Source organism: Cyprinodon tularosa, unplaced genomic scaffold (genome assembly GCF_016077235.1).
Source record: "Cyprinodon tularosa strain WSP-4 unplaced genomic scaffold, ASM1607723v1 ctg120, whole genome shotgun sequence".
Taxonomy (NCBI): Eukaryota; Metazoa; Chordata; class Actinopteri; order Cyprinodontiformes; family Cyprinodontidae; genus Cyprinodon; species Cyprinodon tularosa.
This window is the reverse complement of record NW_024038004.1, coordinates 3,562,936-3,576,014: the sequence shown is the minus strand read 5'-3', so window position 1 is coordinate 3,576,014 and position 13,079 is coordinate 3,562,936. Positions and strand designations below refer to the sequence as shown.

Below are 13,079 nucleotides of genomic sequence, written 5' to 3'. Positions count from 1 at the left end.
TGGACCGGGAAACCTTGAAAGTATTGTTCACAGTTTAAGACTCCACTGATTCTACCCTGGACACAGGAAGCCTCCCTTCCGTCAGTAGTGGGGATTCTGTTGAATGGCCTGATCCTTTCCCAATTTCAGAGTTCTCTCATGTTGTAGAGCTGCAACTAAAAGAAGGAAATGATCGATATACCAAGGATGGATCTGTGATGGGGATTTCTAAAGGTTTAAAGACCGATATCCTCGACACACTTACAGACAGTATGTCAAAGATTAGTGCTTATCCTGAGGGAGAGCACTATGAAAATGTAGCCAAAGCACTGGTGATGACGCATCCCTGTTTGCGTGAAACAAGGTCTGAGAAAGGATGGTACTCATGGTTTCACAGCCTGAAATTTAGGCTTGGAAACTACCAGCAAAAGTTAAGTGCAGCAGGATGCCCTGAAGTTACCATAAATAAAAGAAAAACAGGAGGATCAAGGGGAAGATGTGTCAAGAAGCCAAAGAAGGGTGAGGTAAACTACTGTCCTGATCCACCTGAAGGACAAAATCTTGAAAGAATGGAGGAGAAGCGCAAGATAATGGAGACTGAAATGCAGAAGAAAGACCCTGATCACCAGCTGCTAGAGGATCTGATGGTTTATACATTTTCCGAGCGTAGAAATTAGATTATTGGAGATTAACCACACATCACAGAGCTAATTTCCATGGCCAGCTCTGTTTCAAGAGAAACAGGTGATTACATGATGTATTCATTCCAAGAGATATTATATCCTGTTATGTTAGACAATGTTAACTGTCCTATTGAGAAATATGTTTTTTGTTTTCTGTATATTTCCTCAGATTAGGGCAGAATTTAAGAGGATCGTTACCACAGACCTTCTGGTATCCTTTCTTGGCGGACTTGATGGCCTGGTCCCAAGACTCCTGGAGATGTACAAAACAGCAACAAAGTCTGGAAAGAAGCGATCACTCAAAGACATTCTGGACTGCCTATCAGACCGGCTCCAAGATGGGCACAACTTGGAGCCGGTCTGATAGAGGATCCTCTATCAGACCGTCTCCAAGATGTGCCCATATCCTGTGTACTCTTAAAGACACGAAGGCTGTCTTGATTAGATGACCTCCGTACACACTGTGACATCCACAATGTGAAGGAAGGCCTTCTACTCTGTCTAATCTGGCTAACAAAATAACAATGCACATGATGTATAAATAATAAACCTAACAGAAAGATGTAAGTGGATGTGAGAATGGAAAGAAAATCAGGCAAAATGTTAATGCTTACTATAAGTCTTTTGTAATCATGTCTTGTAGGACACAAACAAGAGGAGAAGGGCTGCTGCTCTGCTTGGTCTGCCACACTACATGTCAGGAGAAGATCCATCAGATGTCATCAGAATGTGTGATGTAAGACATTCTTTTTATATTTTTTATTTTTTTACTTTTGTATTAAATTAAACAACCAGCATTATATAGATGCCTTGGAATAATTATGTCCTATGCTTGCACATAAAAATGGTCTAATTTATTTATTTTTCTCTATTAAGGCTCATGTTGAGAATCTGGATGAAGCCATGAAAGGAATGCAGCTTGGTCTTCTGATAGGCTGTGAAGGTGGGACTTTGATGTTGCAGCTGTGGTGGAGGAGACCATTGTGCTTCACAATGTTAAGGATGTGGCACATAGCTTTGCCATGCTTATGGGTGTCATCTACTGTGTCAATCTCAAGTATCCAGAAGCCATGAAATACTCCTTTGAGTTTATTCAGAGAGTGGTGATGAAGATAAAACCAGACCAGGCCTCGGCTCGAGTGCACTGCTTCAGAAATAGAATTCTGAGGTATAAACTGTAAAATCTGCCAAGTTTTAAAAAAGACCTGCAAGAATGTTGTTCACTGTTCTTTTTTCATGCACAATAACTTTCAGTATTGTGCTGAACTATTGTTCTGTGATGAAACGTGACACCCAGGATTTTCAGTTTAAGATTGGAGTAAACATGTTCTTGCACTTATTTGTATTTGAATGATTTTTGAAAAATTATGGTCTTTACTGGTCAAAGACTAGTAATGTTTAAATGCAGGGAAATTAAAGGTGGGACAGAAGGTTTGAAAAATTACACAATAACTAGCATCAGAAAATGTTCTTTTCAGTAGAGTGGGGTATGAAAATTGTAGTTTTTATTTCCCAGTCAAAATTCTTTAAAATAGGACACTTTTTCTTTTTTTTTTTTTTTTTTTTTTTTTACTTCAATTCTGTAATTTTAAGCAGATACTAGCCATATTCACTTTGTAGGCAAGTTTAGAAGTGATGATCTCAACTGTAATTTTCTTTAGGCAGACTTGCTTTATCTTGTGTTTACTGAGTTTATGCAAAGTTTCATATGCCTTTGTGTTTAAAGAGCTGTTTATAAACCGTTTTTGTAATACATATAATCTCAACTGTACTCTGTTCTAGCAGATCCCCCCCACAATAAATCTGTAATGTTAAATGAAGCTGTTAAATGAACATATTCAAAACCTAAGACCTTTCATTGTTGGAATTCAGAGCTTATTGAGGATACTTTTGCCCACAAATGTTTTTGTGGTTAGACTGATCTCTTATCTAATGAGCTTTGTTACCACAATTTGTGAAAATAAATGTTAAAAAATATTTGAGTTCTAAGTGCATTCAGTGTTGTCTTTTGGGATATTGGTGAACTTGCCATTACTAATTAACATAAGGGATAATATATAAAAATGTTAGTATATTTAATTTGTTGTGCCATATGCCATGATCATACTTTTTGGACATTGGGAAGCAGTGTCCATATTTCATCCTGATAGGATGACCAGAAGAGAGAACGCAGCTTTGGTGGATAACAGCTGGGGGAATTCAGCAGCCCCCCCTTTTTTCAGCAAAAGCAGCCACCAGCAAGTCACATGGGAGCCACCAGAGGTGTGAAAACCTACCCCCTCCCTGTGAAGTCAGAGAAAACCACAGAGCACGCAGGATTCTGCCTCTTTTGCCTCGCTCTTTTGCTCTTCTGCTGCAGCACCTCTCTCCTGGTCCCTTCTGCTCCTGCGCTCAAAGCTGGGGCCCACTGTGGCCCACAGTGGAGATGCGGGCCCCAGGGGAACCAGATCCCCAGAACCATCAAGGATGAGTCAGAACTCTTCAGAACCTAACTGCTGCAAACAGAACTTTTGCAACACATTTCTCTTGAGTTTCAGAACTTACAGAGCCAAACTGGATGAGGAGCATGCCCTGGGTTTGAGACTGAGGGGACCCCTGCTGTGAGACTGAGACAAAGAGCACCTGACTGCAGAGCTGCAAAACTGGATGAACTCAAGCTTTCCAAATGGACATGGAAAAAGGTTTGCAGGTCTGGCATGATTAGGGACAGAACAAGCAATGTGTCTTTTGATGATGCTAATCATATCGTGTGTTTACTGCTGAGTAAAGACAACGCTAATTGACGCTAAAGAATGGACTGCATGCTACGCTATGCTACAGGAATATGTGTTGAGCTGTTGCTAAAGCTTAGACAAGATTTATTCACTAAGGATTTAAACACTGATATATCATTAGTGTTCATGTGTTCCTCAGATGCTCATTACATTTCCATTACCAAGTATGACCAAAAGTCATTTAGTGGAAGCCTGATGTCTATTCGCTGCTAGCTATTTCAAAGAGGTTAAAGAATCATTTAGCTAAAGGTTATTGGTTCTTGATTAAGCAAATCATTCAATAGAACATTATTTGGCCAAATAATGTTTTATTCACCTCATGGATTTGCATTGTGAATTGGTCTGGAAACATTCCAATTTCTTTAAAATTAGTGAAAAGCTAATTTGATCATATCCCAAATTCTTCCAGATAAACTTTGGTTTCAAACACAGAATCCATCTTAAACTGTAATATGTTTTTCAACCGTTTTCCCCTTCCTCTTTGTACATAGTAGTTAGTTTAGTTTAGTTGAGTTTTACTAGTCTTAGTTAAGAGTGTTAAACTGAAATACGTTTGACGTGGAGCTGAATGATTTTTGTTAATAAAATCTTATATTTTGAACAGAAGTTGTGGTGAATTTATTCCATGCGACTGCACGTGATCACTTCGTCAGTGATGACTTCGTCATTTTAAGAAATTCCCACCATGCTTTCAGGGAAGAGCTGATGTTAATATTTTTAAAACATGAGTGCCGCTTGATATTAGAGCTAATAAACGGCAAATCTGAAGTTATGATATTACTGCATATTTCCTTACTGGTTTATAAGAATTTTTGAGAATTCCATGTGATCTATCTATACATGTACACCAAAACCAGGTGGGTCAGAAATAACCAAACCTGGGTTATTTCCAACAGTGTTTTGTTTGTCAACAATAAGGATGACGAAATTATTTTGTCTTTTTTTCATGACGATAACGAGAACTGACGAGCTAAACATGGATCTTTGCGGACAAAAACTTGAGAGTTACGGGTGTGAGTTAAAGTCAACGAGACGAGTCAAGACTAAATACAAATTTGCGGCTAGTCGGTCAGACATTTAAAATGCATCATTGTGCTGTAATCCGCTAAGCAGTATCAGCCGTGCTGCTGTGTCCTGTTTGAACACACAGACCATCTGCCATGCAGCGGTGCCCATTCTGCATGACCACAGATGGATCATGGCAATAGCGGCGGCGTGAAAATAATCCAGAATGCGTGCCGAACTCTGACAAACTGATCTTCCAGCTGTGAAGAACTTTTGACTGCATGGTTCCATGAATTCCATAAAAAAATAAATAAATAAAATATCCTAGAAAAAACGTCTAATGGGAAAAAGATAACCCAGCGTTTGGGTAAATAATATAACCCAGCATTTTTTAGAGTGTTAAGAAATGTCAATCTATGTGAATCTAAAAGGCAGAGTTAGTTCTTGTCTACTGAGTTACGGTAAGCTTAGAGATTAAGATTTTTCTTAGACTGTAGTTTGGAATCCTAAAATCTAATGGTGCAAATAAAAAAGAAAGCAATGATAAATGTTTCATTTTTTGTCAAAGACGAAGCTGACATATTAAGAGCATTATGAATGTTGATTCAACCGGTGGAAATTGACTGACGAACAGCACAGACGGAGTTAATTAAACTTTGGTTCAATGTCCATTTGAGTAGTAAGCCAGGCTGAAATCAAATTAAATCAAAATATTTCCTCATGATTTTCTTTTTTTTCCCTCAGTCTTCAACAACTTAAACTGCTGCCCACCAACATTTGTAGCTTGATGTGCTCCTCTTTCAGTGATTGCCGTGGCTGACTGACTCAGGAAAGGCCTCAGTAGCTTGTGTGTGTGGCAGTAACCATACCGACATGCTGACAATGGCACGTAGCAAATATGCCCAAAGCCTCAAGCTACTGTTTTATGAAACAGTTGCAGTTCTCTTGGCTCTTATAAAACACCTCAAATATAAAACAACTCCAAGTTTTGTGGGAGGCCAAGATCATTGTCAGTATCTGCGTAATTTGCTTTTAGTTTATTTATGAAAATTTAAGCAAAAAATAAACAAAGAAAAAACATACAGGGGATACGACCCCTGTGTCCTCAATGATAGTTACGGCCCTGCGAGGCAGAGCCTATTTATTTTAAGAACAGTTCAATTTCTCAATGAGAGACTACATTGAAAAGCTCAAAATAGCTAAGTTTATGTACAAATGTGTCCCTGATCTTGTCTAAATCTTGGTTGATCAGAAATTCAAAATCTGTGCTCAATGAGCCTGACTGTGATCAACCACCGCAATGTGTCTCTGGTTTGTTTTTCTTTTGTCTGAAAAGTTTAAAGTATGGTGGGGGATGTTGAAGCCGTTTTGTATTTCTTTTGTTTTTCTGAATTTATTATGAACATATTTGCATTCTAATTCTACTGATTTATTTTTTGAATCTTTAGTTGAAAATATGTTTATGTTTTCATTCTGATATGCTTATTTGCTGCTCTTCCTGTATGGTGGGCGTGACATTGACAAGCTGATTGATTGACATAATAGATAGGTGCCATCACTGGGGCAGGTAAAGTGGAAGTGGCAAACAGTTTTTCAACCGTGTGATGCGGGAGCGCTTTTGTTTGGTATGAAAGTTAAAGACAAATAAATGCCTCTATTTTTTACTCTGAAGCGGTGACCCCAAGGTTGCCGCTACAGGGGATTTTTTGAAAAGACAAATGTTTGAAAAGACACGCCTTCTCCACTTAAAAAAAATGCACATGCACAACCCTGTTCTTGCTCTAGAGAGGGAATGCCTATTTAATGCGTGCGAGAGCAGGCATGATGTCATGTTGGCTTTCAGGGATCTAACCCACATGCAGATCACTCAGAGACTGGGAAAAAGTTGACAAGTTTATTGAAGATAAATCACAATAATAACAATGATTACTGGGGATAACTGGGTCCGGGTCTGGTCATGACTGGTTTTCACTGCAGAGAGGGACAGATTGGTTAGCAGTCTTTCAGTGGACTTGCAGGTTGGGTGTTTGCAGGTCTATACCTGATCAGAGATGAGCAGAGCGGTAGAAGGGGGGAACCAGGAGGGTCCAGAGGCTGAAGGCAGACAGAGGGCTAGGCAGAGTTAGGGCAGAGCAGATAATCTTACTGAGCAGGTTCAGAGCTTCTCCCTCAGCTCTTGCTGAGAGCGAGCAGGCAGGTTTCAGACTGAGTAGGATTTCCAGGGTTCTTCTGAGAACAGACAGCTTGGTTTCACGCTTGAGAAACTCTTCCAGGTCTTCAGGTTTCCAGGCAGGTTCTTCCTGAGAAGCAGAGAGGACAAAAGGCAGATTAGGTTCAGGTTCAGGCTTCAGGGGAGTCAGATATTCAGACAGGCAGGTTGGCTCAGGCTTGCTAACCATAACTGGCAAACACTCTGGCGTCGGATTGTAGCTCTGCCCCACCTTAAATGCTGGTCTCCTGATGAGCTCATGAGCCGCAGGTGTGGTGGTCAGCTTCAGCCCCAGGAGACCTAGAACGCCGTCTGCTGGAGAAAGGTGGACAGACCTCCAGATCCCAACACATGAGCCCATTTCTCCTTGTGCACGCTCTGTTTAAAAGTTGCTGTTTGCATCAGTCATACAGGCTTTCTTTCCAAAAGAAGATTTGCAATTTTTCCTCTATGTCAGACTTGTGAAAATGGGGTAATATGGGGTCATTTTTAAAAAGTGAAAAAGGGGTCAAGCATGTAGGACGGCCTACATAAACATATCAGAACGATTGACAATTAGGAGGACCACTTATTTTGATGATCCACCCGGAAAAAGAACATCCTCCACTTTACCTTTAATGTGCTAAAGTTTGGTTGGTTAGCATTGCTAGAATACGAGGTCATCTTAGGACAACGTTTTATGGCCCTTTGTTCTACCTGAGCTTGGCCTTTCCGGTGCTATCTGAGCTGTTTTAATTTCCTGCAGTGCTGCTACATTTTAATGCATTTCTGAGTCATTTTTCACTATTCACTGTAAAACCGAATGAAGTTTCACTGTTTTTATTGCATTTAAGATCTCTGTACAAGTTATCATTGACATTTATCTATTATGATACTTATATTGTGGCGATGCGTCCTCCGCAGAGGAATGAATAAATAAAGATCTAGTATTATATCTATTATTTTAAAGGAAAGCCCTAAATTGCATCAAGCCTTAAAACCTGAGGATTCCTTTGCAACTCTTTGAATGGACTCTCAGATCCCTTTTCTTCTTTTTATTAGCCTTTCATTTACCTCAGTAGTGTGTAGTGTTTGCATAGTTATCAGATTCAATAATACTGCCATAGGGATTATTGGACAATAAAGACAATATTTTAACTGGGGTTGTCTGTATTTACTTATAACAGTGAACGATTTATTACTCAGAGCCAGATCCAGACGCTTTTTGGTTAAGAAGGGAAGAAACAGAGACAATTTTGTGTGGTTGGTGATTACAGTAATAACTGCTGATAACAATATTAGTAGAAAGATAACTGGATTTTAACAGCCGGAACAGGAGTCCAACCAGTCCAAAAGACCGAAGAGCCTTGGTGAGTAAGCAGATTTCAGTTATAATAATTTAATTAATAAACATTTATTAATGACTTAATTTGAATGAACAATTAATTAGCCATAACTTTCAGTTCTAGTTATTTAATATATTCATAATCTGCTGGTTATACTGCTCAACAAATGTCTATCGGAAATGTCTCACTCTGATAAAAAAAAAAAGCCTAACTGTGCAGATATGCATAACATCAGTAACCTACAGCACCACTGACCATCCCTATGAATGTTTCTATAACACCTTTTTCAATTCTTGAGAACCAAAAATATATGAGCATGCCATGCACACTGCAAAATCAATCAGTGAACTGGATTGTTTTAAAGTTAATTTATTACCATTGAATTTTACAAATATGCTTGAAAACAGATTGCAAGCTATGTGTTCCACAATGATTGACTAAATTAGAAGAAAATGTCATCAGAAAGTTCTTACATAGTTCTTTTCCCACATGAAAATCAGTGTGGGCACATCTACAGAACCAGCGCCCGGATGCACACTCATATCTTACATTCATCATTTTATTTTCTCTGCAGCACACGTCATGGATGCCAATCATTCTGCCCTTTTGCCATTACATAACTAACCTAAATTTTCATTCAATGTTTACCTTATTACCAGAGCATATGCTGAACCTTCTCTGATGAGTAATTATTGACTCATAGTCTCTCATTTAAAAAATGTTTCAAGACGCCAGCAAGGTAAATGCGCCAGCAAGGTATTGCTCAATTTTGTTTAACTAGGTCATATAATCTGAAGAGCCAGCGTGAGGCACAAACCATAGGGCCCAGGGCAAGCGTGGGGCCTTTAAGAGCACTTTTTTTTTAATCAATTTTTACACACAATCTGGATTCTAAAACTTTCCAAGTAAACATTTCCAAGGAATTAATTGATTAAAATGTTATGTTTATAAATGTTCAATTATACTGAAATTAATTTTCATATATTATATTATACAATTAATACTGTTGGAGATAATCTTCACAATTTGAAGGAAACAAATTCTAAAAACTTTAAAACTGGCCTGAAATAAATAGAAATAGGGTGCAAGTTAAATAATTTAATTACGTGCAGATTATGAACAATTTGGGTCTATATAGAAAGAAAGAAAGAAAGAAAGAAAGAAAGAAAGAAAGAAAGAAAGAAAGAAAGAAAGAAAGAAAGAAAGAAAGAAAGAAAGAAAGAAAGAAAGAAAGAAAGAAAGAAAGAAAGAAAGAAAGAAAGAAAGAAAGAAAGAAAGAAAGAAAGAAAGACATTAAGTAATGGTAGGAACAAACAAAATGGCAACCTTTAGGTAGAAAATTGGCAAAAGGGCGAATTGACCCGACCTCCTTTGTAACCTTCTATTTCTTCTTTACAAGCATTTGAGGACATAGAAGTTACAGGAAGTCCCCCGTGGACAGCTGCACAGGGTGCCAATGCGAGCACCTTTACGCAAAGCACACGGCTCTCCTGCATCACACTGCAGAGATAAAACAAATCAATTGTCAATAATTTCAACAGAGAATATATTACAAAATGCAAAGAATAATGGGTAAATGCATTAATTGACTGTGGTAAATGACTTTATTCTTTTAATTAATTTTGTGTATTTAAACAACCTTACTAATTTATTATTGTTTTTGTTTAAAAAAGGTATACGGTTTGTCTAAAATGTAGGTAATATGCAAAAATTAAGCATAACAGAAAATACTAAATAAGGAAAATCATGCTTGGCGGTAAAATAAAATGAAATATAACACAGAATAGAATGAACATATTTTGTTTCATTTTTTTACCATTATTTTTTAATAGTTACTGTTTCTATTTTTAATGTATTTGGAGGCCTGTTAAAAGAGATATTGAAAAAACTAAGTAAAATAAATGTTAGGTTAATTAAAATTATTATAAGACAATACTGTGACAACTTATTTTATCCAATTTTGAAATTATCTTTAGTTTTGTATTATTTGTATTCATGTCAGATACATTTATGTTAAATCTATTATGTTGTGGTTGGTGTCCTGTTTGCTTACCGAGGGTAACCAGCCAAGCTTCTTCTCTAAGGGCATTTCTTTGTTTCTGAGTTTTTCTAGAACTTCTTGCAAAGCATTGATCTGAAAGGGAAAATAATTAAACTGATCAAGAAGGATCTTGCATTCTGTATCATGCTGTCATTTGTTCAAATAAAGCTAAATTATTAGGAAAAAATATCCAGGTACTTAAGTTATACACAAAGTGTTATCATAACATTATATAATTTTCACAAAATAAATGCTGTAATAAATGCTTTAGATCCTTTACCAGGTCTTTCTCCTGCTGGGTTTTCAAAGTGAAGTCTAAGGAGCGTGTCTCCAGCGAAGACTCCTCAGCTCGGGCAAGTCGCAGGTAGGCGCAGCTGGTGGCTGTTAGGAGGAGGAAGATTAGAGCGCTGGCCATGGTGCTGAGATAAAAAAAAAAGGAGGAGTCCTTCTCAGCAAAAGGTGGATTAAGTCTGAGTTAGATTTGTGGGGAAGGTCCCACCAACAGTGCCCCTTTATATAGGTGCTTCACTGGGAATGGTGACATCAGCCAGCCTCTAAAATATTAATGCAAACTTTGATTTTAGTGAAACGGATTTGCACAATTGTATCTTCGAGGGAACTCTGCCATAAAGTAAAGCAGATGAAAGTGCATGAATCTATTATCAGATCTTTTTGTTGAACCAAATTGTATGAACTTTTGTATTGTTTTCACTTTTGTGGAATATCAGTAACAACTCCATTTTCTTTTCTTTTTTTTTTTCTTTTTTTTTATCAGTAGAATATTGCCAGGCTAAACGAAGCTCAAGTAAAATAAATGCCTCTTTCAAATTTCAAATATGTCCATAGAGAGTTTCATACCAGCCACCTGAGTTTATGAGTCATGTTGATGCGCCAAAGACTTTGAGCTTTTGTGTATGTGTCACCTCATCCATCACAGCATCACAAAGAACAATTGTTAGACTAATATGCAAAGTGTCAATTCTAATTTAAGTAGCTTAATGGTTTTATCTACCAGAGAGGAATTTTTCATGAGCACAGACCTTTCCTTATCTATAATTTAGCACTGTTCTAGCCTGTCTTCTTGTGTTTTCATTTTTCAATATAGCCTTAGTTAGACCTCAAATTAACCTGCATTGACACCAATCTGAAATCAAGATTTCATTTCCTTCAACATGAATGACCTTCACCCCACCACCCTCATATCCTATTCAAAGGAAATGGACTTTGACAAATATGGAAAGACAGACCTGTGTTTGCTAATGCATTTGTCAAAGATTTAAAGACCCTATAGTGCTGACATCTCATCTATCCATCTATCCATCCATCCATCCATCCATTGGTATCTTTATTTCGAACATGCGAGAGAGAGAAAAAAAATACAATAAAACAATGTTTAAAAACATTGGAGAGAGAAACAACAAACAGTACCTTTCTTTCCTGAGTCAATATACCTCTATTACATGTGCAAAAAAGAGTAGGAAGAAGTGAAATGTATGTTCTCCTACCCCTTTAATTCTTTTATTTCTTCAATTTACAATATTTATAACTATGTTGCTATTTATGTCCATATATATACACACCTACCTACACATATACATACATAAATATTTATACACATATACTCTCATACATATGTGACCATGTTTAAAATAAAGTGTAAAGAGACTTAATTAGTAGTAAAATATTTGTACATTTATTTGCAAAAATATAAAAGCATCATTATTAGTTGTTCTAAAATCTTATATAAAAATATATTATGTGGCAAAACAGTTCATTGATGGGCTCTATTTAAAACAGGACAAGTATACAATTGGCTGAATTGGGGTTGTGCAAATAGCAATAATAAATATACAGTTGGGAAACACCAATAAAATCAATATGACATGGCCAAACAAAACACAAATAAAAACCAAACAAAACATGCAAAGGTGCCCCTAAGTCAATCCAATTTGACACAGTCCAAAAAGTCTATACAGGCCCAAAAAACTAATGTACAGCCTAAACCTTAACCAAGGGAAAAAAGAGTGGATGGCGGCTCAGCAGCATTCAAATCATCACTAAAAAATACAAATATCATCATTATAATACAATCATTTTATTATTAAAATTACTATCTTAACTATTCAAAATTTACGTTTATTAACATCCAACAAAAGAACTCTCCTAGTTCTGAAGGCCAGCAGGTGATAGGACCTTTCATCAAGTAAGGTGGGACACACTTTCCCAGGACTGATGACTGGTACTATTGCTTGGACCTAAGAGGATGTGGTCATTATTGGCTGCACTGCTTTTGTGACAAACATACTACATCTATTTACCTTCTTGTCTGTGCACCAAACCCGGATTTGGCTTAAAAGCTTGAGTGTAATGGCTGCCAGTTGCCCTCTATACTCATGTGGAGTAACTGAGTGAAAGGCCCAGATTTGCCTCCCTCTGGCTTTTAGAGACTAAGCTCCGCCCCCAACTTCCTACTTTTGGTTCACCCTATCACACATATATACAAATAAACAAAACAATATTTTTTAGTTTGCTTCACAATTTAACTCTACAAAATGATCTATCTATCTATCTATCTATCTATCTATCTATCTATCTATCTATCTATCTATCTATCTATCTATCTATCTATCTATCTATCTATCTATCTATCTATCTATCTATCTATCTATCTTTAATTGCTTAAGCTATGATGCATGATGCGAATCTCCCGTCCCACCACATCCCAAAGATGCTCTATTGGATTGAGATCCGGTGACTGTGGAGGCCATTTGAGTACAGTGAACTCATTGTCATGTTCAAGCAACCTGTCTGAGAGAATTCCAGCTTTATGACATGGCGCATTATCCTGCTGAAAGTAGCCATTGTGGGCATAAAGGGATGGACATGGTCAGCAACAACACTCAGGTAGGCTGTGGCGTTGCAACGATGCTCAATTGGTACCAAGGGGCCCAAAGAGTGCCAAGAAAATATTCTCCACACCATGACACCACCACCACCAGCCTAAACCGTTGATACAAGGCAGGATGGATCCATGCTTTCATGTTGTAGACGCCAAATCCTGAC

The 13,079-nt window shown here is 37.5% G+C and overlaps 1 protein-coding gene and 2 long non-coding RNA genes across 3 annotated transcripts; 1 reads left to right on the top strand and 2 right to left on the bottom strand.

Annotated features, from left to right (window-relative positions):
• Positions 1-1,170: 1,170 nt before the first annotated feature.
• On the top strand, positions 1,171-2,144 carry LOC119774508. The gene is made up of 3 exons (XR_005279543.1): positions 1,171-1,225; positions 1,306-1,398; positions 1,539-2,144. It is a non-coding gene; the product is annotated as an uncharacterized LOC119774508 (long non-coding RNA).
• A 4,189-nt stretch (positions 2,145-6,333) lies between these two features.
• On the bottom strand, positions 6,334-6,876 carry LOC119774568. Its single transcript, XR_005279546.1, has 3 exons — positions 6,838-6,876; positions 6,483-6,741; positions 6,334-6,412 (listed from the first exon to the last, which is right to left on the bottom strand). It is a non-coding gene; the product is annotated as an uncharacterized LOC119774568 (long non-coding RNA).
• Positions 6,877-8,337: 1,461 nt separating this feature from the next.
• LOC119775793 (cocaine- and amphetamine-regulated transcript protein-like) lies at positions 8,338-10,491 on the bottom strand. Its single transcript, XM_038273875.1, has 3 exons — positions 10,297-10,491; positions 10,029-10,109; positions 8,338-9,475 (listed from the first exon to the last, which is right to left on the bottom strand). The coding sequence occupies exons 1-3, from the start codon at positions 10,429-10,431 to the stop codon at positions 9,368-9,370; spliced, it is 324 nt and encodes a 107-aa protein (XP_038129803.1). The 5' UTR covers positions 10,432-10,491; the 3' UTR covers positions 8,338-9,367.
• Between the last annotated feature and the right edge of the window lie 2,588 nt (positions 10,492-13,079).

Bases quoted from the DNA above. Each gene is read 5' to 3' on its own strand.
- LOC119775793 (XM_038273875.1), bottom strand. From the start codon at position 10,431: ATGGCCAGCGCTCTAATCTTCCTCCTCCTAACAGCCACCAGCTGCGCC. The intron at 10,110-10,296 runs GTAAAGGATCTA...TTTCCCTTTCAG, and splicing joins CCCAGCAGGAGAAAGACCTG to ATCAATGCTTTGCAAGAAGT. The intron at 9,476-10,028 runs GTAAGCAAACAG...TTATCTCTGCAG, and splicing joins AGCTTGGCTGGTTACCCTCG to TGTGATGCAGGAGAGCCGTG.